The sequence below is a fragment of the Akebia trifoliata genome, chromosome 4 (assembly GCF_017979445.1).
Source record: "Akebia trifoliata isolate Shusen 1 chromosome 4, ASM1797944v1, whole genome shotgun sequence".
NCBI classification, from domain to species: domain Eukaryota; kingdom Viridiplantae; phylum Streptophyta; class Magnoliopsida; order Ranunculales; family Lardizabalaceae; genus Akebia; species Akebia trifoliata.
In genome coordinates, this window is record NC_141378.1 from 22,290,630 (window position 1) to 22,317,843 (window position 27,214).

The 27,214-nt window shown below is 32.9% G+C and overlaps 1 protein-coding gene across 1 annotated transcript; it reads right to left on the reverse strand.

Moving 5' to 3' along the window:
- Positions 1 to 19,765: 19,765 nt before the first annotated feature.
- On the reverse strand, positions 19,766 to 25,867 carry LOC147404494 (uncharacterized). The gene is made up of 7 exons (XM_086437745.1): positions 25,681 to 25,867; positions 25,029 to 25,146; positions 24,685 to 24,773; positions 24,551 to 24,597; positions 24,385 to 24,473; positions 22,099 to 22,232; positions 19,766 to 20,839 (listed from the first exon to the last, which is right to left on the reverse strand). Exons 1-7 carry the CDS (start codon positions 25,774 to 25,776, stop codon positions 20,168 to 20,170), a joined length of 1,245 nt encoding a protein of 414 aa, XP_086293871.1. The 5' UTR covers positions 25,777 to 25,867; the 3' UTR covers positions 19,766 to 20,167.
- Positions 25,868 to 27,214: the final 1,347 nt, after the last annotated feature.

Sequence of the window (27,214 nt, forward strand, 5' to 3'; positions counted from 1 at the left end):
CAGTTAGTATCAATAGAAAATATTAGTACTACTCAAATGATAGCCGATCCATTGACAAAAGGATTATCACCAAAGGTTTACAGAGAACATGTTATTAGGATAAGTTTCTTGGGAAAATCTTTAATGTATATGAAATATATTATTTTGAAATAGTTATATAATTGACATTAATATTAGTACTATACATAAAGTTTATTTCTGTTTATTTCATGTTTTCAATTATATTATGCATATTTTATTTGGATTCAAGTAATACAGGAAATGTCTTGACAAGATAAATGAAAGGAACACGATTAAAGACCATATCAGAGAGGGTATTGATGGCGTGGTGCATGGAAGAAAGTATAATATAGATGACATACAATCGTCATGACTACATTAATATTTAATCGAAATATGACATTAAGGAATTTAATTACATATTGGAAATATTGATGATTTTAAAAGTCATGATTACGTATAAAATATTTTTCATTATAAAATCCTAAAGTTGAGTCATTTTTCAAAATATTTTTTGAAACTTACTATTAGCACAATCGATCTAATGGGCTAAGTAGGAGAATGTTAGAATCTCATATAACGTGTGGCCTCATTGACCTTGGCCAAATTGACCTACACGGTTTTAATTTTCAAATCGTAGAAAGATTATATAAAATAATAGAATAACAATATTATTGGAAACCCAATATAATTGAACTCTATATTCTTTAAAAATTAGTAGGAGACCCTGATGGATATGAAACCTGCTAAAAGAATGATTCTAGGTACTCAACCTTCATCTATAAAAAAGATCGGGTACCCCATATTGAAAACGTTGAATAGACAACGTATTGTGGAAAACACCAAAATAAGATAATAATAAAATGAGTAATATTATTCAATCACCAATCCAGCCAATCCACATAAAAAGAAATGGGAAGGTGAGTCTAGCAATAAAAGATCAACTTGATCGGGATTTCAAAGGTTATGAGGAATGTGGATTGAAGAACACACTTCCAACACATTTAATCAACGGTTATTACGATGGCACAAAGTAAGTAACCATAACCTTATTTTAATTTAACGTGAATGATATGTTTGAGATATGTGTTGATTAGATTCTATTAGGACAATGAAAGTCATATTGAAAACTTGAATACAAAAATTTTACAACAATGTACTGATGTGGTAATATAATTTTTCTTTTTATTTTATCTTTACTTCAAATCTACATCTCAAAAGCAAGAATCTTTAGATTTAGATTTTATTTTTTTTGTCCTTTATTTATTTTAATTTGGGATACCTTATTAATGCTCTCATTTATCTTTAGTTTAGAAGAACCTTCAATTGGTGTGCAGAGAATCAAATAGATGTTTTTTTCTCGAGATGCAAGTGTTAACCAATCAAGGAAAATAGATATATAGTTGATGGTTCTTGTGGAGGAAAATCTCAAACATGGACACGTGGCTCAAATGAAGCTCGGAAGTATGGACGTGAAACTCGGATGGACTGCTATAGGTGCCCACTTGGTTAGACTCCTTGGATGCACGGACACCCAACTCGAACCTGCACCACCAATCCATCAAGTAGCACAGATGGCGTACTCCGTGGATATCAAGTGCCAGTGTAGGTCAGCAAGACGAAGCTGACAGATGTGCCATTGATTGACAGCTCTGACAACCCATACCATGTCAGATCAACTCTGAATATTCCAGGATTGACAAAGCAGTTACCCTGAGAGTAAGCTAACTGCTCTGGGTCACTTCAAAGAATGACACTGAAAACGATCAAGTTGGATGCTTATAAAAGGAAGAGGACCATGGGTAAGAAAGGGGTTCGAATTCTTCTTCTCTCTAAACTAAATTAAGATTGATAAACTCTCATAGTATCTAGCTTGATCGTCAGAGTGGGCTAATTCGCAGGTCCGCCCGAGCAAAGAGAGAGGAAAAGTGTAGAGCAAATTCCAGCATCTACAGTTCAAACGTGCTGTAGAAAGTGTTGTCGGATGGCTCTTAAGTATACTGTTGAAAGTTGTTACACAAAAGCATCTACTAAAGTCAAGTGCATGTAGATATCCGAGAACCTAAGGCCAACGGCTCTTTGGGGGGGGGGGGGGGTAGATACTAATTTTGATAAATAGCCTGTATTTATCTTCCCATTGCCAAATTCTTATTTTTTATAAGACATGGTTGGCAAGAATCCCATAATTTCCCTTTGAATTGGTGGTAGTTAGGACTACAACTTGGGCAGTTGGCTTCCGATTGATGAGCGAGCCTTGGTCAAGTTTTGTACAACATTAGTTGAGCAACTCTTGGATTGAGAGCTCGGCAACATAGCTCAATCCGAACCAAGCCTATATACTAATATGTACTTATTTTTATATTAATTATATATTTTTATTATTTTTAAAGTATTTTATAATTATCTCTTGTTTAAGAATTATTTTTATCTATGTTAATTATAGTTATTGCTAATAATATAAGATTTCATTGCTAATCAAAATAAAATTAGACTTGTCAATTGAGCTCAACTCACCCAACTTGTTCAAAACTACTTAACTCGAACTAGCCCGAGCTCAACTGAGGTTAGAAGCTCAATCTTAAGTTAAAGAGCTCGTGCTATTCTTGGGTTAAGTTGAGCTCAGGTTGAGGACTCTGCAACTTGAGTTGAGCCTGGGTCCATCCTCCAATCTGCCCAAGTTGCAACCTTAGCAGTGGTATGGGTTAATAAGAAAGTCTTGTTTTTCAGAAATTAATGTTCTAGGGATATTTTAGTCTTTTGCCTTATAGCTGATTACCTGTTGTGGGCCCCGTGAACTATACTTGCATTATAATAGCTAATTCCGATATTCCACTCTAATTGTGTTGGGTGCAATGTATCCAATATCGTCAAACTATTAAATTAATTATAAGAAGTCTTATCAAACACACAGCACCAAAAATATATATTTTAAGGTTGGATGTTAGAACTAGTATAGATCCCAAATCCAATAATGATTGAATGCATATTCCAAGGCTGATTTTGCATGTATGTCTAGATCATGATATATTCAAATCTTATTCAATATGTCATATGAAATTGAAGATTAGGTAAAATTCAAATTTAAGGGTTGAAGTCCAGCTTACCATAAAAAAAAATAAAAAAATGAGAAAGTTTCCATGAAAATAATAAAAAGAGTAGTGATTTTTTTTACTCAAGTAATTTCACTCGGTCTGACATGGCAAATGGCACATAACCATTGATCGGTATCTTCTAACTCGAGTATTTTCACTCGATTTGACGTTGGCTTGAATGTAATTGGTAGCATCAATTCAAAGAAGAGTTATTTGTTGGAAAGAATCCCAAGAGATCGATGCTTTTAATTTTTTTCTACCACAATGATTATGGCATTGAAAGATGATGGATGCACAATTAAAATCATACACACATTTTTATTTTAATAAAATTATCTCAATTTTACGATGGATAAAACTTAATGGTATTGAACATTTTTGCGTCCAACAACGTCAGAAATTATAATTATCAGTTACAACAATCCATTAAATGATATATGTATGTATTTGGATTTTATTTAAAACTAAATTATATATCTACAATGATCCAAAACAAGTGATAATTTGTAACCAAGTTAATAAAATTGGATTTGAAGAAATATATATATATATTAGAATTTATGCTTAGTCAGCTTAGATAATCATTTAAAGACAAATGTCTCTTACATTATCTACTTATATATTGTAATTAACCAAACGGGTCCACGTTCCTATCGTATCAATCCGTTTGTTTCGCCAGGTTGGGAATATAATCTTTGACGGATTTTTCTCGAATCAAGCGTCCATGGACACACAGTATCCAACTAGTTATTTAGATAGTAACATGTGGAAAGACAAAATAGAGGAATCAATTCTATTTTGAATAAAAACAAAGAGAAAAGGGATTTTTATTAGGGACCCGAAATGCCCATTTTAAATTGTTTGGTATTTCAAAATATTTTTTTTATTAAACTTCATTATTGCTTTGAAGTCAATAGCTTTCGATTATTTTATGAGAAATAATTTTTGCAAGATAAACCAACTCAAAGGCATTCTTACACCCAATATGTGGACTCTCCACCTAAAAAAGTATTGCAATAATTAAAAACATACAAACATAAACAATTAATGGTCTCTGTAGACACTTTAATTTGAAGGGGCCCAATCCAAAAAGGACTAAAAAAATGTATAATTTTGTCAAAAAATCGTAAACGGATTTAAAGGTCTAAATATTTAAAGTTCGATTTTTTATTCAAAATAAAACTATTAGGACTTCCAAATAGTCATATAGGCCCACTACAAGGCTTACTTAATTTCTAAAAGTCTCTCTCATTTCTAATCTAACCTCAAGCCCAATTTCTCATCAAATTCAATCTTAACCCAATCCAATTTACATATCAAATTCAACCCAACCCCTAAGTTCATTGGACTTAAACCAATCCTAAATGCAATCCAACCTAAATCATTACCCAATCCTAAGCCTAAATCCTTACTCTAGCCCAAACCCATACCCATGTCCATGATCATAACCAATCAAGATTCATACAACCATTGATCATCAAGGTGGACCCAAAAGAAATCATTTTTATCATCCCGTCATTATTCCCACATCATACAACATGCCATAACTTAACCTCATCACATTCTTTTCAAAACACTCTACAAGTCATCTCCATACCCTATACCCCTTCTACTTAATCAACTCACCTAACTCATACACTTCCATACCATTTTGCCATGTGTCACCATATCCTTCACCCTCCCAATACCTACCTCTTTACATAACCACTCTTCCAATCAACACCCACACCCTTTAACTTCACCTAACACTCAACCCATATGGGTCAAGTAATCCATTTCAACTATTTTTTGCTAATGTTACTTCCTCCTAATCTCAAATTCCTTACACCTCATTCACAAATCTTTAAGTCATTTACCATCATTTTTTATTTTCACCTCATTCTATCCCTAAAAAGTCCTTAAAAAAATCTATAAAAGCCAGCCCTTCTCTCACAAACCCATCAATACTTGAACACCTTCTTTTCAAGTCATCTCTCTCAATTCTTTTCTTTCTCTCAACCTCCTTAAAATTCTTTTAAATCTCTATTCAACTTTTCAAAAGTCTAACAAAAATACATCACCAAGAACAATTCCATTAAGAACTCAAGAAGAAAAATAAGAAAGAAGAATACAAGTTTTAAGATAAGGTGTAGTAGGACCATATAATTCTCCCCTTCTCCCATCTTCATCTCATTTTTCTATTTCTCTGCTTTATTTTTTCTTGGGGATTTTGAAAATTCACCTTCATAAAAATGTAAGTGCTTGAGGCCTAGACAATAGTGAGGCCCCTATCATAATGAGGTGACCCCCATGATTTAGGCCCAAAATAAAATTCCTCTAAGTTTAAAGGTACAAATTTTCCCTTCTCTATCGATTTTCTCTCTTAAAATTTATAAAAATGAAAAATGAATATTTTTAAAGGTTACCACCCATGGTGAAAAGAATAGAATACTTAACACCTTCCCTATCTCTTAACATGGACCCCCTTACTTAGATCTTATGTAGACTAATACGCTTATCCGTACAAGAGTCACTACAAATAAAAATAAATTTTTGAAACTATTTTCTAGGTGCCCATTCACATCCTATTTTAAAAAAGAATGGTGACGACTCTAAATCTAAGTAATAAAGATCTTCAAAAATGAAAATCTCATGTCTATAGTCTCTTATAGATATTAAAATTATTGTTACCTCGCACACATTGACATCCTAAAACTTAGTTTTTATTTTATTTTATTAAAAATAACGATTTTGAATTGAAAATATATTAGGTACTCACTTGAAAATTTTCATGCTACGCATCACCTGGTATGAGAGTTTTTAAGCTTCAGCCATGCTTGGTACGATGCAAATCATTTGCAAATGCAAAAGATTTGCATCGCAAATAATTTGTAACAAAGCATATGTAAATTAGAATCCAACAAATCATTTGTATTTGCAAATGATTTGCTTCGTACCAAGCAGGGCCTTCATTTCAAATAATTACTCAAGATGTTAATTAAGAGCATTAAAAGCAAAAATGCTAAGAAGAAGAGAAAGACCAAGAACAAAGGATCAAGTATTTCCTAACAAAACCCCTAAATGATTAATCATTTTACTCTCCATTTTGTATCTTCATTTTTTTCTTAAAAACATATATAATGATTATAGTCATCAAAATTTTAAAGTGCCCTACAACTTTCCAAATTATCAAAAAATCCATAAAAATCAAAGTTGGGCCTATGTAAATTCGAGCCATTAATTGGGATAGGCCTATTATGATTTGGGTTTGGGTTTTCACAAATAAAACCTACAATTGAAATGAAGTCAAGTGATCTACATATTAAGTATTGGGTCCTACATCCAAATAAATGAGTTTGGCCTAATAACAATCCATAAAATCCTTAAAATTGGATTTGGATGAATAACCTTTACTAATCAAACTCTTTAAGTCAGGACAATAAATACCAAAACCTCCCTCAGTTAGAAGGGATCTAAATCATTTTTTTCTAAGAAGACAAAAATTCTTCTAAAGAACAAGAAGTTCTCAAGCCCTCCTTCAGAGAAAAAGAAAAACTTTTTGTAGACACCCCATTTTTGCATCCGCCTGATTAATCAACTCGTCAACCCGATCGCAAAAGTTTCCAATGATGGATGTTTATTCCAATGCTTTATTTTGTTACCAGATATGTTTCAGAAATTCGGATGAGGTATCTCGAACTGACAAAACTTAGAAACCACGCTACGGTAGGAAAATACGACCCCAGAAACATAGAAATCATCATCTTGCAGACCAAAAAGAAGCTTCACGATAAAAATCACTAAAAATGACCAAATTACCAAAATACCCCTAACATCAAAACAATCCTAGAGCCTACATTACACTTAGGAAAACCCATTCAAACACATAAAACAACAAATCGAAACCAAATAAACCACTTCACCAATTTTCACAAAATTCGACAAAATTATGAAAATACCCCTCATAAAATTCAAGATCATTTCATACAAAAATTTTCATAAATGACAAAAATCAATATTTTCATTGAATTCCTTACGAAAAACTGATTCTAAAACATCCTGGAATATTGAAAAATGACTTAAAACGTAAAAAATCCTCTCCGAGGGCAAAATGGTAATTTTACAACTTTAATAATTAAAATTTTCAAAATTAATAAATAAATCATTAAAAATGTAAAAAGAAACATTAAGGTCAATCAAGTAAGATTAAAGTCAAGTAAGGCTAAAGTCAAAACATTAAAGTCAACCAAGAAAGACTAAAGTCAAAGTATTAAAGTCAATCTCATAAGACTAAAGTCAAAACCCTAAATCAAAATACTAATCAAGTCAATTTCATAAGACTAAGGTCAAAACCCTAAATCAAAACCCTAATCTAATCAAGTCAATCTCATAAGACCAAGGTCAAAACCCTAAATCAAAACCCTAATCTAAATTAATCAAATCAATCTCATAAGACTAAAGTCAAAACCCTAAATTAAAATCCTAAAGACTAAGTCAAAACCCTAATTGAAACCTTAAAAGAAATCCTAATCAAACCCTAATGCTTCTAAAAACTTTATAAATAAGAGTCTCCACACCCTATTTTCGTATCAAAGAAAAAACCCTAGGAAAAGTAAGTAAAGAAGCCTCCATAGGCTCCCCAAAACCCTAATTTTGGAGCCCCAACTCCTTCCCTAACACCCCTACTCCGATTTTAGCCTCAAAAACACCCAAAAACCTCTAAAAAACATTCCAAAAATCCACAACAAATTCGAAGCACCCAAATCCAAGAAGGAGATACCTTATCTCGGAGATCAAGAATCAGATCCGGAGATAGAACGAAGTAAGGAATACGGTACAAGGAGCCATTCTCACCAGATCTGAGGGAATAGCACTTTTGCAAATCGAAGGTAAGTTTTTTTTTTTTTTTTTTAATCTAGGTTTGTCATTAGCGATGTAACTTTATTTGGGATAAGTAGAGACCGGCAATGGCCGGGCGGGGTTGGTGCCTAACACCTTCCAACCCCGTAACATGATCCCCGGATTTGGATTTTCTGTAGTAGATTAGTTTTTATCCATTTTATAGTCAGTTTGGTTCCTAGACCACAATAACTAGGTGGCGACTCCCAAACCTCAAGGGTCAAAAGTGGATCCGCGCACCCCGCGGATCGAGGGCGCTTTCACTTTTCAAGAGACTCAAACTCTGATTAAAGAGAAGATCCAACACAAAATCCTTCTTCAGAAGTTAAGAAATCATTCCCAATTGATAAAACACAAAGCTCGAGAGAGAAGAAAATCTATTGAAACCTCTAAGAAAATCAAGCACAAACAAAACCATCGTCAAAGCAACATTTTCAATTAATCACACACGAAGTCTAGAGAGGAGAAAAATACACACGTCATCTTTATTTTTGTACTTGACTGTTAATCAAAAGATAACACTAAGACTTGTATCTCATTTTTATCAAAATCAATAAAATCATTTTTGATCTTATTTCATGAATCTTGAGGTAGATTTGCAAAATTTATCATCGACAATGACATTTAGTGATTTCATTTTTAGGTGGGTATTTTGGATAGAATAATGCTAAAGTGACCTCAAACTGGAACCTCATGTCTCACTTCATAACGTGAAAGTGGATAGGAGCCATAGATGTCTTTTATCAAGATACCAGTGAAAAAGCATCTATGGCTCCTATCCACTTTCACGTCATGAAGTGTGGTATGAGGTTCCAGCGTGAATTCACTCTAGCACAACTCTTTTGGATATTTTGAAAAGAATTTCAAATTCACATTATCTTGGGCTAGCGGTATCAATGGATACCTATTTAATCGAAATGGAACTGGAATTGAAACCGAAAACCCAAATTCGATTATGGAACCGAACCGATTAGGTTCTATCTGATGGGTACACGGAACCAATTTACTTTTGCGTTATATGAGATTTAAGGGTTTCCTACATTTTAAAATTAATATATATAATATAAAGTTCTTCAATTTTTTGTATTAACCTATTCAACGGAACTTAAAATGGGCTTTCTCTTTTAAAAGTTTCTCACTCGTAAAGAAGTTGAATTTTAATTGTTGAAAAAAAATATATCATTAACTCATATCTTTAGTAGAAGAAATTATAATTAAGTTGATATTTTGTAAATAATACGTTAACTTTTTAAAAGAATTTTTTTTGTAATAATTTAAAATATATTTTTCCAATTCTATTCTTAAGAACTGGAATCGATGAGTACTTAAGTTCTTAGTGGTTTCGATTCTAATTCCACTTATTTTAAGTACAGAACAAGAGCCAAAACAAATATAATAGTTATGGTTCTAATTACCTTATGAATTGGAGCAGAGCTGACCCATTGACACCCCTATCTTGGGCTTCCTCCACGCTTGACTTTTGACCACAGCTCTCATTTTATGGGAGGAGGCAAAAAATCCACAATTTTGCAAGGGGTGATTAAAAGATTGAATTAAATTCCCAAAAAATAAAAATTAAAACTCAAGCCCAACCCACACTTCACACCTAAAGAACCGTAACCGTTTTTGTATTGCTGTTATTTCTCTATCCACATGTCTAGCTCATTGGAGATATCATATCTAACTACTACAATATATAGAAGTCCACATATGTAAAATTAATGTTCTAATCATCATGCGACCATATACCTGTATCAGAGAATCTTTCAGATCATAGATTTTCCAAAGAGTATTCCTCACAAAACTTAGATTCACTAACAAAAAATCTCTCATATTAGGATTATATCTCATATGTACTAACAACAATAGTTTTAAAATTTGTCGATTTTACTCAACTTGATTGGATTTATAGATTAATGATCTGCCCCAAAATTCAATGGGACCAAGTTACCAAACCAACTCGTCAACTTGACCGAGTAAGCTTGAAAATTTACCAAATTGATGGACAAACTCGACCAAGTTATTCAATTATATATATGATATTTTTGTGTATAAAAGAATAATTAATTTTTAAAATATTAAAAATCATTTTTAAATATTCATAAATTTATTTTATTTGAAGGTGCCAACTTGCTAAGTTAGTTAATGTATTTTGAGTGTTGACACCACAATTTGGACTCAAAATCTATATTTTATTAAATAAATCAAATGAAAATGAGGTTCAAAAAGTAGAAAATATGTTATTTTCTGAAAGATAAATTCAAGTTAAAAATGACAAATTTTCTCTAAGAAAAATTAAGGATTTTGGTTTGAGGTTGAAAAAAAAGATGGTATTTAAGTCATTTTCTATTATTTCCCTATACAAAATGTAGGTAAAGGGGGGTATGTTATCAGTTTGAAAACATAAGAGAGTATCTCTAATATTTATTGACCATAAAGGATTGGAGACATGTTTAAATCTCCCAAATTTATTTTATTTAATTAACTCATACTGATCGGTGTTGAGGCTCTCCATCAACGTAATAGTTGGGATTTTAGGGATTCTCAAGAACTATTTCTCTCTTGGAAAAAGTATATTATCCCTTAAAAGATGTAACTGATCTTTAGAAAATCTACAATTTTTTCTTGAAATCTTAACTGCCATGTTGTCGGAGAGTGGTTGAGGCTAGAAAAGAAACGTGGTAGCTTCAACTGCTCAACCCACGTGTTGAGGCTCTCCATCAACATAACGAACAGTGTCGCAATTTACGCCAAATCCCAACGGTCTTGTTGACAAAGAACCTCAATCGTGGTTTGAGGGTAGAAAGTCCTACTTCATTGTCAAATGTTTGAGCCAAAGACCTTGATATAAAAACGCACCCACCCCCCATTGGCCCATTTTGTGTATTTTAATCATAAGTGAAAGTTTAATATTTTGTCCATGGGCTTGTTGGACATGGTTGAAAAAAACAATGACGTCTTTTTACTGTTCGTGCTGGATCCTAAAAAAAAGCTGACTAGAAAAGATTGGAATTGAGTTGGAATCACCCAAACTATCGTTCAGAGTTAAGTTTCTTATGTTGTCTTAGGTGAGTCAGTCTTGCGAGGAAAACTTATTCTTGGGGATGAGCTCCCACATTGACTCTACTTGTGGAAGGGCTAGATAGATCACACTTTGTCCTGCAACAGGTCTTCCCAATGTGGGTGGTGATTTCCCGATCAATCATAGATAGACACATGTCATATTGAGATTCAAGTTAAATTAGTATCATTCGACCGGTCAAAAGTCGTCGAATTTCATAAAATTCGACGGACCAAGGCATCAAAATTATTATTATTATTTGCTAACCCAAAATCATCAAATTAATGGAGGATGAAAAAAATTCGTCTCTTAGCCATCGAATATGGGGGAACATAAAAACTTTTCAATGGCACTGGGCCATCGAAATTTGGTTTCTAAAACTTTTGGGCCTTGGCCTGTTGAATTTTTCATTTTTCACACAGTGCAACTTGTTTCAAATATCGGATTGGTGTGTCAACCGGTTGGACCCAAAATGAAATATTAATTAAGTTTTTGGGCTCCTTTCCAAAATATAATTACTCAACTTCAAAGACATGATCCAATTCAGTAGAGATGTAAATTATAAGATTCTTTTTTATGAATGTAGATTTTAAGAATTTTTAAAAAATAATTAAAAGATAATTTTTTACCATTGGAACTGACTTTGAAATTTGAGAGATACTTTTTCACTATTAGATTTGAATTGAAACTTAAGAGTTGCATGGATCAAGCAAAAAAATTAAATATATTTTTAAATTTTATTTTATATGTTCCGATTAGGTTTGGGAGTGAATTTTAGATGGTTGTAATGAGGCAATCCATGTGAATCAAACAATTAAAATCTTACTAAATTAGACTATTTTCCATTAGTTTACTAAATTAAACGGGCTTGTCATCAATTTCAAGACACAAGGGTATCTCAATAGTCACCAAATTGAACCGGTCCATCATAAGCCCAGTTGAGTTGGGCGGATCAATTGGTTTTTATAAAATTGGCTTTTTTCAATTGACTCAACTCGTAGAAGCTAGTGGGTATGGTCCGATCTGGTTTTTAAAACGCTAATATCAAGATCTGATTGTCGTGCTGTAACTTCAATCCCAATTTTGTAAAATCGGGGTGAACGTGAACACTTTGTATTTTTAAAATTTCTATTGGTCTAAACAGCACTAATTGATGTGTTTTTTTAAAGGAAATTGGCTACGAATTAGAAATAAGACTTTGCAATCTAGTCAAGTTTCCAATATTTAGGGGATGTGGTCTCCTCATCTACATAGAAATGATATCCTCCTGGGTTTCCTCCTAATTTTGTAATGAGTGGAATTAAGGAGATGAAAACTATTTAAAGTGGAGGCAGTCCCCTCTATTCAATTACAGCTCCATTGGTTATATCGTGTGTGTTGTGAGAGTATTGCTAACTTTAGCTCACAAGTTGAAGGACTTCTCAAGTTTTTAGAATCATTAATTGAGATCAAGAATACTTAAAGGGATTTCTTCATTATTTTTATTTTATTACAAATCTTGGATTTTAGAAGGTATGTCATCAATCTTGAGACTCTAATTTTATTGTTTCTTAAATAGATTGAATGATTGAGAACTTTAGATCCTTAGACAAATGAGTTTTAATCCAACATGCTGAAGTTTAGAAGTTAAGAATTAGTCTATGATGGGATATACCCTCAATTTTGACTAGGAATTAGTCCAAAACTCAGAGGTGGATAGTGTTTAGTTTACCAACTTTAACATACAAGATCAAGGCCACTCCTATTTTTTTCGGGGCAATTGTATAGCATATGTGTAGATACATGAGTTTCAATGGATTTGACCTTTTACCTCATTTACGTGGGTTTAGAGTCGTCATCATGCAAAGTGTTAAGATGTAAATGGACATCATAAAAAATGGGTTTGGAAATTCTATTTTTCAATAAATTAGTGACTCAAATCTAGTCTTCACTTAGAAGTAAATGATAAGGAGGTTCAATTGTGAGACAATGAAGGAATTAGGCACATTGTCTCACTCACCAAGTTGGTGGTTATTAAATATTGGTTGAAGAGTAAAATATGAAACTATTTTCTGTTTGTTTGTAATTTTTGAAGTTAGATGGGATGGTTGAGTAATTAAGAATCAAACGAAGTATAGGTCGACCTCTTAACTCATCAATGAGTTCAATGAACAAGCTAAAAATGAAACTTCATGTTTCCTAAAAAAATTTATGAGCTTAAAGTTTAGGTAGAAATCTAAATAGATTTCACCTTTGGGAACCTCTAGCATGATCCACATGATATGTATTTCCTTTGGAGTGTATTTTTGTTAAGAACTCTAAAGATATATTCGTAAGTTAGACAAATCTTTATTGGAGTTTACACTTTATGCATGAAATATGTATTCCCTTTGGAGAGTATTTTTGTTGGTGGAACTCTAAAGACATGTTATGAGTTTGACAAATCCTTACGGGAGTTTACACCTTATGGATGGAAATATATCCTTTAGTAACTGTTTTTGTTGGCTTAGAGCTAAACGACAAATTTAGGTAGATTTAAACTAGTGACTCGTAATCATTTTGAAAAATAAAAGTATTGTGTGTGAATAAGTGTATGCATGCAAATGTTCCATTGGAACTTATTTAATGAACTTAGAAAATAGAGATTTCTTCACATAGTGAAAATTTATTCTCTTCTCCTTAAGTCATTTACAAGAGAGAGATGTATGTGAGACACAACAAATCAAATCCAAAGTTGGTGTGGAGTGATTAATCAGATATACATGGTGAAATAGTAGATGAAGCATAAAGGGGTACAAATATCACAACTTGCACAGTTGCACTTGATCTAAATTGGAATGGTATCATCCAATCATATCAACATGGGAGGACGTATGAAAGCCACGTGTGACCAACAAATACAACTTTCTCCTTGAACACAGAGGTCTTGAAATCATGAATCATGGATGGCTTGATTGCAGGCATGGACATTAATGGAGACCATGATGCGAGAAGAGGTTAAAGGTTTTAGAAGATGAGTGGAAACGTGTAACAGACATGGGATACAAGAAAAGTTTCTCTCTCGATTTTTTTTCATGAGCATCTTTTCACTAACTGTAGGAAGTGTGTAGATGGTGACATAAAAGATTAGTAATACTTATTTGATAAAATATCCAAGAGATTAAGGGTTTATTCTTTACAGAAGCTAACTCCAACTCCAAAAATTGTCTTCTAGAAGAAGTAGAAGTCCAAAATCTGAAAAGTTACATCCAACAGAAGCTTGTTCGTTACAGAAACACATAAACCAGAAATTGATGTTCGTTGGACAATTTTTTATTATTAGATTATGATAAAATGATCAAAATACCCTTAATGTTGATAAAGCACCTAAAATACATAAAAAAATTATCAGAATACCTTAATAAATATATAATTACACTATATAATAATAATAATAATAATAATAAAATTAATATTAAAAAATTATAAAAATAATTATTTTCAATTTAAATAAATTTATAAATTTTATAGTTCTATTAAAAATTTTGTAGCATTTCTTCTTAAAAATGGGCATATGAAAATTTTATAATAAAGATCACATTATTCAAATAATATTAATTAATTTTAAAAATTAATATAAAATCAACCATTACTTAAGTTTGGGGGAGTTAATTACAAATTAACATGGGTATTCTTTCTTTATAAATAAGAAATAAATGGTATTATGGTAAAGATGAAGGGTATTTTGATAATAAAGTAGTGATAATGAATTACTTTTGGTCTTGGTAGTAAATATGGTAATAATCCCATTTTGAAAGATAAAGGGTATTTTGACAATCCTCTTTTATTTTTAAGGTTACGTTTGGTTGAAAATTTGATTAAAGATGAAGGGTATTTTGGTAGTAATCTTCTTTTGAAAGATAAATGGTATTTTGGAATATAAAAAGTATTTTGGTAATTCTCTTTTATTTTCTAATGTTAAATTTGGTTGAAAATTTGATTAAAGATAAATGGTATTTTAGTAATCTCTTATTATTTTTTAAAGTTAAGTTCGGTTGGAAATTTGATTAAAGATTAAGGGAATTTTAGTAAAGATGAAGGATATTTTGATAATCTCTTTTTATTTTTTAAGGTTAAGTTTGATTAGAAATTTTATTAAAAATGAAGGGTATTTTGGTAATTGTACTTGAGCCGTTTACATTTTTGACTTCACGCAAAAGTCATTTAAAGAAGTCTCTCTTGAATAACTTTTGTTAGGAGTTACTTTTGTACTTCAATTGAAATTCGCGGGAGCCAAAAAAGTTTAAACGAACATCATTCATCTAATTTTTTAGCTTAAAAGTACAAACAAATAGAAAAAACTAACTCCTGGAACTCAAATGAACAGGCCCTGAACATATATCATTTGCAGAATTAAAAAAAAATGAAATTAACAAATAAGTATTTTATATGGTGATGGTACCAATAGAAAGAAAGGTTAGAGGGTGGGGGCAAAGTTATTTGATGAACTCAAGATATGGTCTACATATGGTTTTTGATAATATGCAATGATGGATGAAGAATCTGAGGAATGACGTGGATCAAGAATTCTGAAGCTAAGGTTTGACAGATGACAATGATGTCGTCTATCAAAGGACTGCAAGATCTTTTGAACTTGATCAGACGATCAATGGTTCTCTAATACCATGAAAAGGTTAGATAAATTGAATTTTCAAATGCATTCATCTCTTGTGATGTTTCTATTAAATAGATAGTAGTTAGACAAATTTGGTTAACATAACTGCATAAACTATGGTAACTACAACACCAATACAATTCGGTGTATCTCGACTCACTTTAATAAACTACTACACTTCTACTCAAATAAAACTAACTAAAAATTTAAAGTACTTGAAATTAATTGCTATAGAAATAAATACTTTTAAAGAGTTTGTTATTAACTTAGAAAATAGAAATTACTTTACATTGTAAAGACTTACTCTCTCCTCTTTATGTCATTAGGAAACAAAAAGAGTCTTTTGAGGCATGAAACTTTCTTTTGATGGGCCTTTGAATCATTTTGAAAAATTCTTTGGGTCAAGTCCATTTTCGAAAGATTTTGAGACTCTTGGGCTCGGCCTAGACAAAATGGGGTGTCTACAATATGTAATCACAATGTCATCGTAACAAAAATTAGGGTAACGTTACTATAGAGGCATTTTCCCCAATTTACCTCGAACACCTCAACGGCAACTTTAATGATGAATCTGTTTTCCTTCACCAAGCTTGGGCACTAGTGTGATACCTACAAAAAACTCTCAGACACTCAAGTTAGAATAAAAATTGTGAGAAATAATGGTTAAAGTATAATTATAAAAACACACCACGAATTATTAAGAGCTATCCAAACCATAGCTAAATTATTTTGTCTTATATGGGTTGAAATTTTTGGAATGAGCTGATTTTGGTGATGATAATCTCTATGATGAAAATATCATTATCACCAAAATCATCCCATTTGGAAACTTCAAACCCCATTAAAATTGATTTACAAAAAAATGGATGATGTACGATTCTTGAACTTGTTTTGATGGGGTTAGAAGTTTCAAAATGGGCTAATTTTTAGTGAGAATAATCTCCGCATCTTAGAAATCATCATCATCATCAAAAATTAGTTCATTCCGAAATTTTTAACCCATATAAGATAAAACAATGCGGCTAAGGTGTGGAATGCCCTTATTAATCCGTGAGTTGCTTCTAGAATTACCCATGGCTAAAACAATTGAACCACCCTCATAAACACTTCACCCCTTTCTTTATCTAAGGGGATTCTGGATGATCTTCTTTTGGATTTTAGATTTAATTAAGGGAAAATCTTTGTAAAATAAGAAATCATCCATTTAGGGAAGAACATGATTGACGAGATCAACTATTCTTAGATTTTTGGGATACTCTCCTGATCCAACTGAAGGAATAGTTGAGCTCTTTCCAACTATACTATGATAAGTAACCAGTTTGACTCAGTCAAACTAAGTTGATTAGTACTGCATGTAACTGCGATTGACTACAATCCATCTTATCCTTCCAACCCCTCTTAAATCATGCCACGTGTAAGGCCGAGATTTAGTCTGAATTATATCCTAATTACGTGGAGAGAAGTATTATAAATAGATAACAAAAAAGTTGTCGAAGGTACATAATTTCTCTACAATTAAATGAGGAAGAAAAAAAAGATTAACTTGACTGTTGGATAGTCTTTATCAGGTATTACCACCTACACATATTGTATTTGGATCCAAGAAAGATAAAGAATTACATGAATCTCGAGGAGGATTGCAGATATTTTGCATCCACAGTCAACAATGCATCCAACAACAGCCTAAAGTACCTTGCCATGCAAGTTACACATAACTAACATAACACATTAGGTGGGTTGGTATTTGTCTTAATGTTTAGATAAATTAACAATTTCACTCCCCAACCTAAAAGGGCTGACCATTCGTTTAAGCACCCTCATAAAAGACTACATTTTGAGATAGCGAACTGAAATCTCTCACCATTTTACCTGAATTGAACATCTAAAGATCACCATAACCAATCTCAATGAGTTGATCAAAGAAAGTTTTAAGATAATTGTATCTAACAGCTTTGAAGATGCTGGACTTGGACCATAATTCTATAACACTGTTTCAAAGAATCAAACCAAGATACTCTAACACTGCTTTGAACAGATATTGTCAAAAGAGCTTGCTTCATAATTAATCCATCCATTACATCGATTGGAATTTAATTGTTTGAGTTCAAAATCACTTTGAATGGACCTGTATTTCAAACACCTTCCTTGACACATTTGATCCTGAATTAGGGGTGTAAATGGGGTTAGGTTGGGCCTGACTCAGGCTGAAATAGAAGTGGGCCAGGCTTTGGGCTGAAATAATTTTTAAAATTAGCCCAAATAAATTTTAAAATTAATCCTTTAGGTTGATCCACGACAAGTGTAGTAATCAGCTTTTCACTTCTGTTTCTTTTGAATTTCGATAATTGTGGCATCTTCAATAACAGTGGGGGCAAAAACTGTTTAATACATGCTTAATATATATTTTGAGGGTAGTCAACAGATAAGGATTTTCTGTTGCCATATTTTTAAATTTGATCTATTAAATTTTTTTTAAAATCTTGGTGGGTTTGGTTTGGGTTCAACAGATTGGTTTCCAATTGCTATGAAAATGGGGGTTAAAAAATTGTTAACTGTTGAAAATTGGAGTATAATTAAAAAAATAAAAGTTAGAACAAGTCAGAGTCCTTGGTGTATATAAAAACTGTCTTTGCATATTTAATGGACCCACCCAATGAATAATATCCTTACGATACAATGAACTGCAACCTAAGTTTATTTAGAAGTTCTATTGCGGTTGAATTGAAGACTTATTCATAAACACTATTCATTTTCATGTATGCTCAATTGAAAATATTCTAACTTAGAAAGAAGAAGAAAATTTATGGTGCAGAAACCCTTTGAAAAGACCCACATTTATATAAGTTTAAAACCACATGGATGCAATGTCTCTTTGAAGAAACACAACTACCAAATGGATGTAAACTCTTTGAAGAGTCACAATGGCCAATGGACACTAAGGGAAGAGAAACTCCCTTTTAAATAATAAAAAATGTGCACGTCTTCAAATATAGAGATCTTGAGAAATTATAGAGGACTTTTCCCTTTTTTAAATACCTATTTTGTTCATAAATGTCATTTTCAACTTAAATTTACATGGAAAATGTTATAAATATTATTTTCATCCCTTTCACTTTTCAACTTTTTCAAGTGAATTGTGTTTTAGATAACTAATTAGAAAGAGATCGGTTGGAATTCAAATTGGTTAGGAGGTGTGAATCATTTTTAAATTTAGAGAAGATGCCAATTTGGATGAAAATTTTATAGACATAAGTTGAAGTTGCTCTTAAAAGGCACAAAAATAATTTATTTAAAATATCTAAACAAGCCTATGATTGTTTTTGCAACTATTGACACACCTGTATAAGTAATCTTCTCATTGTTTATGTTTAATGGTGAATTCCGGCATTTTCTCAAGTGCAAAAACAGACATGGATGTTCCATGCCCAATCCCCCCTTTCCCCTTCCAAAATAAAATATTAATATTAATATTAAATTAAAATATAAAAAATAAAAAAAGAATTTTCATGCGGTCTGCCTGTGGCTGATGTGGCAAAGGGCATGGAATCATAATACATCTTTTTTTTTTTTTACTAATGCTTTTCGAGTCAGAAAATCATTAGTAAAAAAATTTAAAAAAAAAAAAAGCATCCTAATTGGCAAACAATGCACAAAAGCTGAAAGAATTTCTCATAGCCATCTTCAACTAATCCAATTTTTTAACTATATGGGAACTAAAGTTGAGGGACAATGTTCTCAAGGTGGTCTCTTAATAATCCAATGAATGGTACAGCTACACCTCTGTCCATATCCCGGCACATAAACAAACCCACTTAAGGGAGAGAGGATGAAACACTATATATATTCCAAATAGAGTGAGTCCAACGTAAGCCCAATAATTAACAGGACCTTGATCACTTGCATCCACTTAGAAAACGACAAAATTAACACACACCAAACGTGTAATCCGTTTCAATTTCGAATACAGCTCATCACACTGATGACCGAACACCCTGTATTCAACCATTTGACTTCTCTTAAACAAACAAAACACGACACATATTCCTACTGATCGACTCTGCCCTCATTGTAAGGAATTAAAAAAACACTAATGGATTTTAAAACAGATTTCTTATCTTGCCATCAGCTTTCTCGAAAAATTAAATAATTAAAGTAACCTCGTCCAAATAACCGAAAGTTTTTCCAACTTTTATATTATTATTATTAAAAAAGTCCACTCTACTTCACAAAATTTAATTTGAACAAAGCATATATATATTTCTCAATAGTTTTCACTCCTCTCATGATTTCCAATGCGTTACCGTCGTAGCGACCACGCTATCGTGTTCCCATAACCTAGATTAAAGAGGGGAGAGAAAGAAAGAAAGAGAGACCACCAACCTCAAAATGGGACACTACGCACACAGTTTCATACCCCGCTTAGTACGTCGTCTCTCTCTCTCTTTCTCTTTTGGCTAATTAATTTGCGCATTGGACACAAATAAATACATACATGATATGTGACTACATATACCTCTTGGATGCGGACACGTGGCGACGTTTTAGATGTGGGGAGATGATGGAGATTAGTCCACCTAAGGGAGGTCTCATCTTTGACCTGTAAACCATCTCATCGTACGGAATCCTGTACAACCTCAAAAAAGGCCGAAAAGATTCTCGGATCTTGTCGGTTCTGCTGACTTGGCAATCTCTCTTGAAGAACAAAGCAGGAGATTGAAGGAAGGATGGCCTTGGTGTTCTTGGTTGATTCATGTTGTTGTTGGTTGTTTTTTGAGGCAAAGGGGTTGAAGGGAAGAAGTTGCTTTTCCTGGTGGGTCCACCCCTGTTATTTATGCTGCCACGTGGCGATCTAGCGGCGGGTGATGCAAATGAGAAGGAACGGGAGTTGAGGTAGGGGGAAGATGGGATGTTATTGGGGCCTACTTTGGAAGCTGACGTGTCAGTTAGGCTGAGGTACCAAGGCTTGAGGGAGTCGCAATGGGGGGAGGTGGTGAAAGAGAATCGTGAAGAGGAAGAAGGGCCAATCTTGGCTGTTGTTGGGGTTGACGAAGGGTCGAATCGGAGGGAGGAGGATCGTGGGAAGGATGAGAAGTCGTTGTACTCCATTGATTCGTCGAAGTCTAACGACGAAACAACCATTATTACCGTTGACAACTCAACAAACCGACGGACTCCCTGCACACGTGAAAGGATGACATGTAATGTAAGAGTAAAAATTTATAAAATATAAGGGTATTTTCGTTATTTTATTGTATCGATAAAAAGGGGAAATTTTATAAGTTTATGACTTTAGTTTGGGAGTTTGCCTTTGTCCTGTATGAAGGTGGCCGAACACTAAAACACCCAATAATCCAAAGGACAATGCTAAGTTGACTTCCCAAGATATTGCATTCCACACCATGAGGTGTGGAGGTCTGCACTCACAATTAAAATACAAGTAAAAAGCATATATGGTGAGGTGCACACCTCCACGTCAGCTCAATGTCGTAAAAAAGTCATTCCTAACATTACTCTAATCCAAACGATGGACTGATGTACCAGGATCACTGCTTAGCAAAGCATTTCTCATCAATCCATTGACATCAAAATGGCTAGAAATTCACAAGGCCAATTTATACCGTTTGAGTCCATCAGTGACCCAAAATTTCATCGGAGCCAGATATCATGTGACATTTTATTTTCAACTATAAACTACCTATAGCCTTTTTATTTTTTTTATAATGGTTGAGAGAATTACATCAATAAGATAGTAAAAATCACTCGACCTAAATTTAGGTGTATAATAACCATCCATTTTCTCACAGTCTTTGATTGATTAAAAAGAAATCATTTATATTATTTAAATATGATGTAGTACACGAAACCTTGAGAGTGAAGATGCCAATTTTATCATCATAATGATCCCTCAATCATGGAAACAAGTTTTACAAGTGGCATTCGAAAAATAATCACAAATAATCGTACTAGAGTAACCTCAAGATTGGACCTCATATTGCACGTCTTGATGTGAAAGTGGATAAAAATCATAAATGCTTTTTCACTTGTATCTCGAGGAAAAATATCTACGATTCTCATACACTTTCCCATTATGATGCGATGTGAGATCTAATCCTGAGGTCACTTAAGCATTATTCTTCAAAAAACACTCTCACATTTCAAATTAAAATCCAATTGTGAAAATTAATATAAAAAAAATTATAATCACACGTGCCACACATATGAAGAATTATTCTTACTACGGAAGTTTTTTTATTTTTTTTTTTAAATGCGTGGTGGTCACTGAAATGAATATATCAAATCATGACCACACGACGGCATTGTTCATTGTAAATGATGAAATTAGTAGATTGCTAGTTACCAAATTAGCTAAAATGCAGGATAAAGAGTATTAGAATATGGGAGCATTTAAGTTTGGCATGATTTTTTAATTTTACCTTCCAGAGACATGAGAATAAGGAGGGAGGGTCGATGACGAAGGCCTTGTAGAGTCGTCCAGGATAATAATCGGATACAGTCTTCAGACTTACCATCAATACATTCATAAACGCGGAAGCTGATCTGAAAAAGCCTGCATTTGCACGCGCTTGAATCAATAATCAAACAAGTTTAAACGTATATCCCTCTTTCTTGTATTATTTCTCACAGTAGCAGTACACCTCAGAAAAGTCTGTTCTGACAATGAGAGTTTTGCGTGTTCATAAAGATCAACTCTATTAAAGGTCACCATTTCATGGATGATTGGAACTATATTAGAGACAAATTACTGATGACGACGTCGACATTTCAGCGACACTTTTGTCCCCTTGGAACTTTCAACTTTCAACTTTCGGGACGTGCTGGTTTTCCGACATTTTCGAACGCGAACTCCATTGTTCAAGGAAGGAATAATTAATGTACACTTCTTGCGACCTTTAAAAAAAAAAAAATGTACACTTCTTGTGGTCTAATTTGCTAACGTACGCTACGAGAGATGAATGGCGGTATAGACCCCTCTCGAGTGTACTCAAGTCAACTATCTCACTCTTATGTATGGTTAAGGAATTAAATAGGGGGTAGGGTGTCAATGGGTACCCATTTACCTGGACCTGAACCGAAATTAAAATCGAACATCTCGATTCTGATTCCTTTTTTATTAGAATCGAATCTAATATAGAATCGAACTGATAGGAATTAGAACCATTAGATTTTATTCGATGGGTACTCGCGAGTACCTGAAATCAATTTATTTTGTCATTTATTTTTACATTATACATAATTCAAGGTAATCCTATATTTTAAAATTAACATATATGATATAAAATTCTTCAAATTTCATATAAACTAAACATTTGAGTTTAAGATGAGTCATTTCTTTTTAAATTTATTACTTGTAAAGGTAATACATTTTAATATTTAAAAATAAGTCATTAAATCATCATTTTAGTAGAATAAATTATTATTAAGTTGATAGTTTACAAATAATATGTTATTTTTTAGAAGGAATTTATTATTATAATGATTTTGAAATAATTTTTCTCATTCGATTCTTGAGAATTGGAATCGACAGGTACCCATGATTTTTTATGGATCCGATTTTGATTTCACTTATTTTAAAATCAGAACTGACAAAAACCAAAACCGATAAAATATCAAGATTATAGTTCCAAATATCATAGGAACCGACCCATTAACACCCCTAATAGGGGGACGGATTATGGGACATAGATAGCAAAATTTTAAAATATGGGTTAGAAGTTTCGGATTGAACTGATTGTTTGTGAGGATGATCTCTATGATGAGAAAATCATCCTAAAAAAATCAGTCAAATCTGAAATTTCTAACTCCATCAAAAGTAATGTAAAATGTGGATCTTCGATTTTTTTACCAATAATTTTTAAATCACTTTTGATGGACTTAGAAGTTTCAGATTGGTCTGATTTTTTGTAAGGATGATCTTCTCATCATAGATACCAACCTCACAAAAAATCAGCTCAATTTGAAACTTCTAACCCATAGTTTGAAGAACCAATGTTTTTACATATGTCCCAAGATCTGCCCCATTAAATAGAAGTTGTTTTAACCTCAAACAAGGTCTGATGCTTAATCTCAAACAAATGGTCGGGATGGAAGAAAAATATAAGTCCAATTTAGAATCCCTAGGAATATCCTCTTATCCATTATGTTTGTTTTGTTAGATGAAATCTCAACCGTTTCTTCGAGGAAAATGCTGGAATGATATAGGGTATTTACTGATGTGGGATGTGCACATAACCATAGATGTGTTTTCTCACAATACAAGTAAAAATCATCTACGATTATGTATGGATGTCCACATCAGAATTGTGAGAATCACAGTAAATCCTGTGTCACCCCAGCACGACTAAGCAATAGGAAAAGAGCCGTTCCACGTCAGTGAGAATACATAGTCATAAGATAAGCAAGTAATTACTAATTAGTTAACTTTAACTTATAAAGGACTTTCTAGTCTCAAACCGAGGATCTCCAACAAACAGAGCTTTTCTAGGGTACATTATCGGGAAGTGCAGCCGTGTGTATCGCAAGGAGCGCAGATCTACGGTTCTTAACCTGTCACGTCAGCTAGTCGATTGAGTTTGCCCTAGGGTAGTTCGATTATCACGATTCTATGGGTAAAAACTGTCGTACTAGAAGAACATTACAGATTACATATTCTTGAAATAGGAGCTTTTCAAGGGCAATGTTGTCATTTCAAAATAACTTACCTGCGTCGAAGAGAACAACGAACTGTTCCACGTTTCTCGGCATGGAAGCAATGGCCACTTCAAGTGTAAAAACTAGAAATCGAACGTACCTAAATTATAAAATTTGATTAAAAAAAAAAGAATATGAAAAGGAACATACATTTTTTAACAAATTCGGAAAACTCACAGTTTTTGTGAATGAAGATTCTGGTAATCCTGCTTAATCCGGAAAACCTGCAAAAATTGACTTTTAAATCTCTTCTTTTGACCTTTTTTTTCTAGAAATATTACGAAAACAGATTGACATATCAGGAGATTTACCATAACAGGCCTGGATTCTTCGTCATGGCCCGCAACATAAGCGGAGCCTTCTGATATCTCGTTAGAAAACTCATCTGCGATCAAATGCTCTATTTTTTGCAAAAAAAAAATCTCCCTTAGCTTTTTTTTAGGACAACTACTGTAGACGTGAATACTTTTACTTTAACGGTTTCATTGTTGAAAAGAAAAAGCAAGATTCGAGAAAAACAGAACAAGCATAGCAAGAAACAGAGAAAAATGATTAAACACAGATCCTAAACGGTTTCTTTCCGCATTTGAACATAAAGTAAGATTCTTCCAAGAAAAAGTGAAGAAGATGACGAGAATAAGGTAATTTTATGTACCAATGCCGATTGTATCTCTCCAAGAAAGGCAAGATCGTAAATGCTTTGTAGCCTTCTTCACGTTATCTCCTTTAGTTTTCAGAAACCGTTCTACACAAGCAATGTTGCAAAACTTTTCCTAAACAGGAAAAGAAATAGAGGTCAGATTTGAAGATTCAAATAAATAAACTTAAAATATATAATTTCAATCAATCTGTAAAAGAATCGAAAAAGAAATTGAAGATTCAGAAGCTCATAAAGGATCAGTTCAGTTTAAAATCGAAAACGAGAGAGAAATTCGTCAGGAAAATCGTTTGCTATCGATCCTAACCAAACTTCTCATACAAAATATAAAATCAAGAAATTTTTTTTATGAAAATCAGCTAATTTTACATGAAAAATGTATTTATCAATCTAGATATTCTCAAATCGATGGAGAAAAAGAAGCTAGCAACAGATCTGTCGAACAAAAGCAGATAAAACTAAAACAGGGAGAAAGAACTTAAGGAACGAAGAATTTTCTTCAAATCACAGCAATTTTTTTTATCAAAAACGACCAGATACAGATAGGAGGAAAAGATTTCTAACTGTAAATCTGAAATTTCGGTCCAAAAGCAGCATTTCTGAGTCGATTTTAAGCTAACAAGAACTTTTTGATAGATGAAGAGCTCACCTGTTTTACAGTAAGTGGAGCTTGTTTTCTGAGGAGCTCAAGAACAGCTTCAACTCTCTGTTTATCTTTGTTATCCTTGTAATCTTTCTTACCCATTCCGACAATACGAAGTAATTAAATAAACAATATTAAAATTCGTTGCTTGTTCTTCACTCATCCATTTAAAATCACAGAAGAGAGAGAGAGAGAGAGAGAGAGAGACGAGAAACTGAACTGGGTGAATGAATCAGAGAGAGAGAGAGAATAGTGATAGAAGTGAAACTGCACTGTTTAGTCCAATGAGGTTCCTACTTATAGCAAACGGTGGCTCGCCACTGATGGATGCCGTTACAATCAGAGGCACATAAAGACAGATACGTCTACAGTTTAAGTTGGTTTCCGTTAACGTCAGTGATAGCGATTCGTAACGGAAAATGTTGGCTGCTCACAGTCAACATCAACACTTCACTATGACTCCTGTCTCCATTAATATCTTTCCTGAAATACCCTCGCTTGTATTTGTATAGTGAAAACCGAATATTTTTTGGGAAGATACCCATGTACAAAGTCGAACTTATGTTGTCTGTCGATCTATAGTGGTATTTTCGTGATTTTTTCAAGAATGATCATGTTTCCGGTCATTTGGCATAAAAATCCGGACCTACCTGTTCCGATTTTATTTATAAAAAAAAAAAATTGCCTTACATTATCAAGTTTGTTATTTGAGCAAAATCATATTATCATGACTAAATTAGCAACATTGCAAACCTTACTAAGGGTCATGGGCCCACATGAATAATCAAATTAGCAATCCAATAATATATAATCTTCTAAATTTCATGAAAAAAATTCAGATTCAAAAAAATAAAAAATTTTAAATAAAAAATCTTTTTTGAATTTTGATAGTAGGCCTTGAAAATTACTGGCTACCTAACTCTCAAATTTAAAATTAAAATTAACGTGAAAACTCTTTTTTTTTTTTTAAACTTCTTAGAATTTTTTCCATTATAACCTGATAACCTCAGGTCACATTTTTGGATGCCACACATTGATGGGGTTAGAATCCACTCTAAGGTATGCTAAATAGCAAATTAACATCACACACTTGAATTTTATGACGTGAACCCCTACTTGAGTGTTTGCTCGATAATAAATTTGACAAAGTAAAATTCCCTTAGAGTTGTTAGAATTTCAAAAGAGTTTTTTTATAATAAAAATGCAAACTGTTGGGTCTGCGGAGTAAATCTCCCTATTTTGTATTTATTTATGAGATATTTTGCGTGATAAACAGTATTGTTTTTTGTTGTTTAGAAATGATTGTCAATTTATCAGTGAGAAGAAGCAGTGGGCTGGTGATACAGAGGGAACAGGAAACATCAACAAACGAGTATCGCGCAAGGATCAGCCAGAAATCTATGATGACTCTGATCAAGCTTTTGTTTTTTTCGTTTGATGGCCTACATGGATAATTGCTGTGTAATAATCATTTAGTGACCCCACCGTCACCCCCAAATAGGGCTTTTATAGGTTCCTAATTAAGTGTACAAAGAAAATA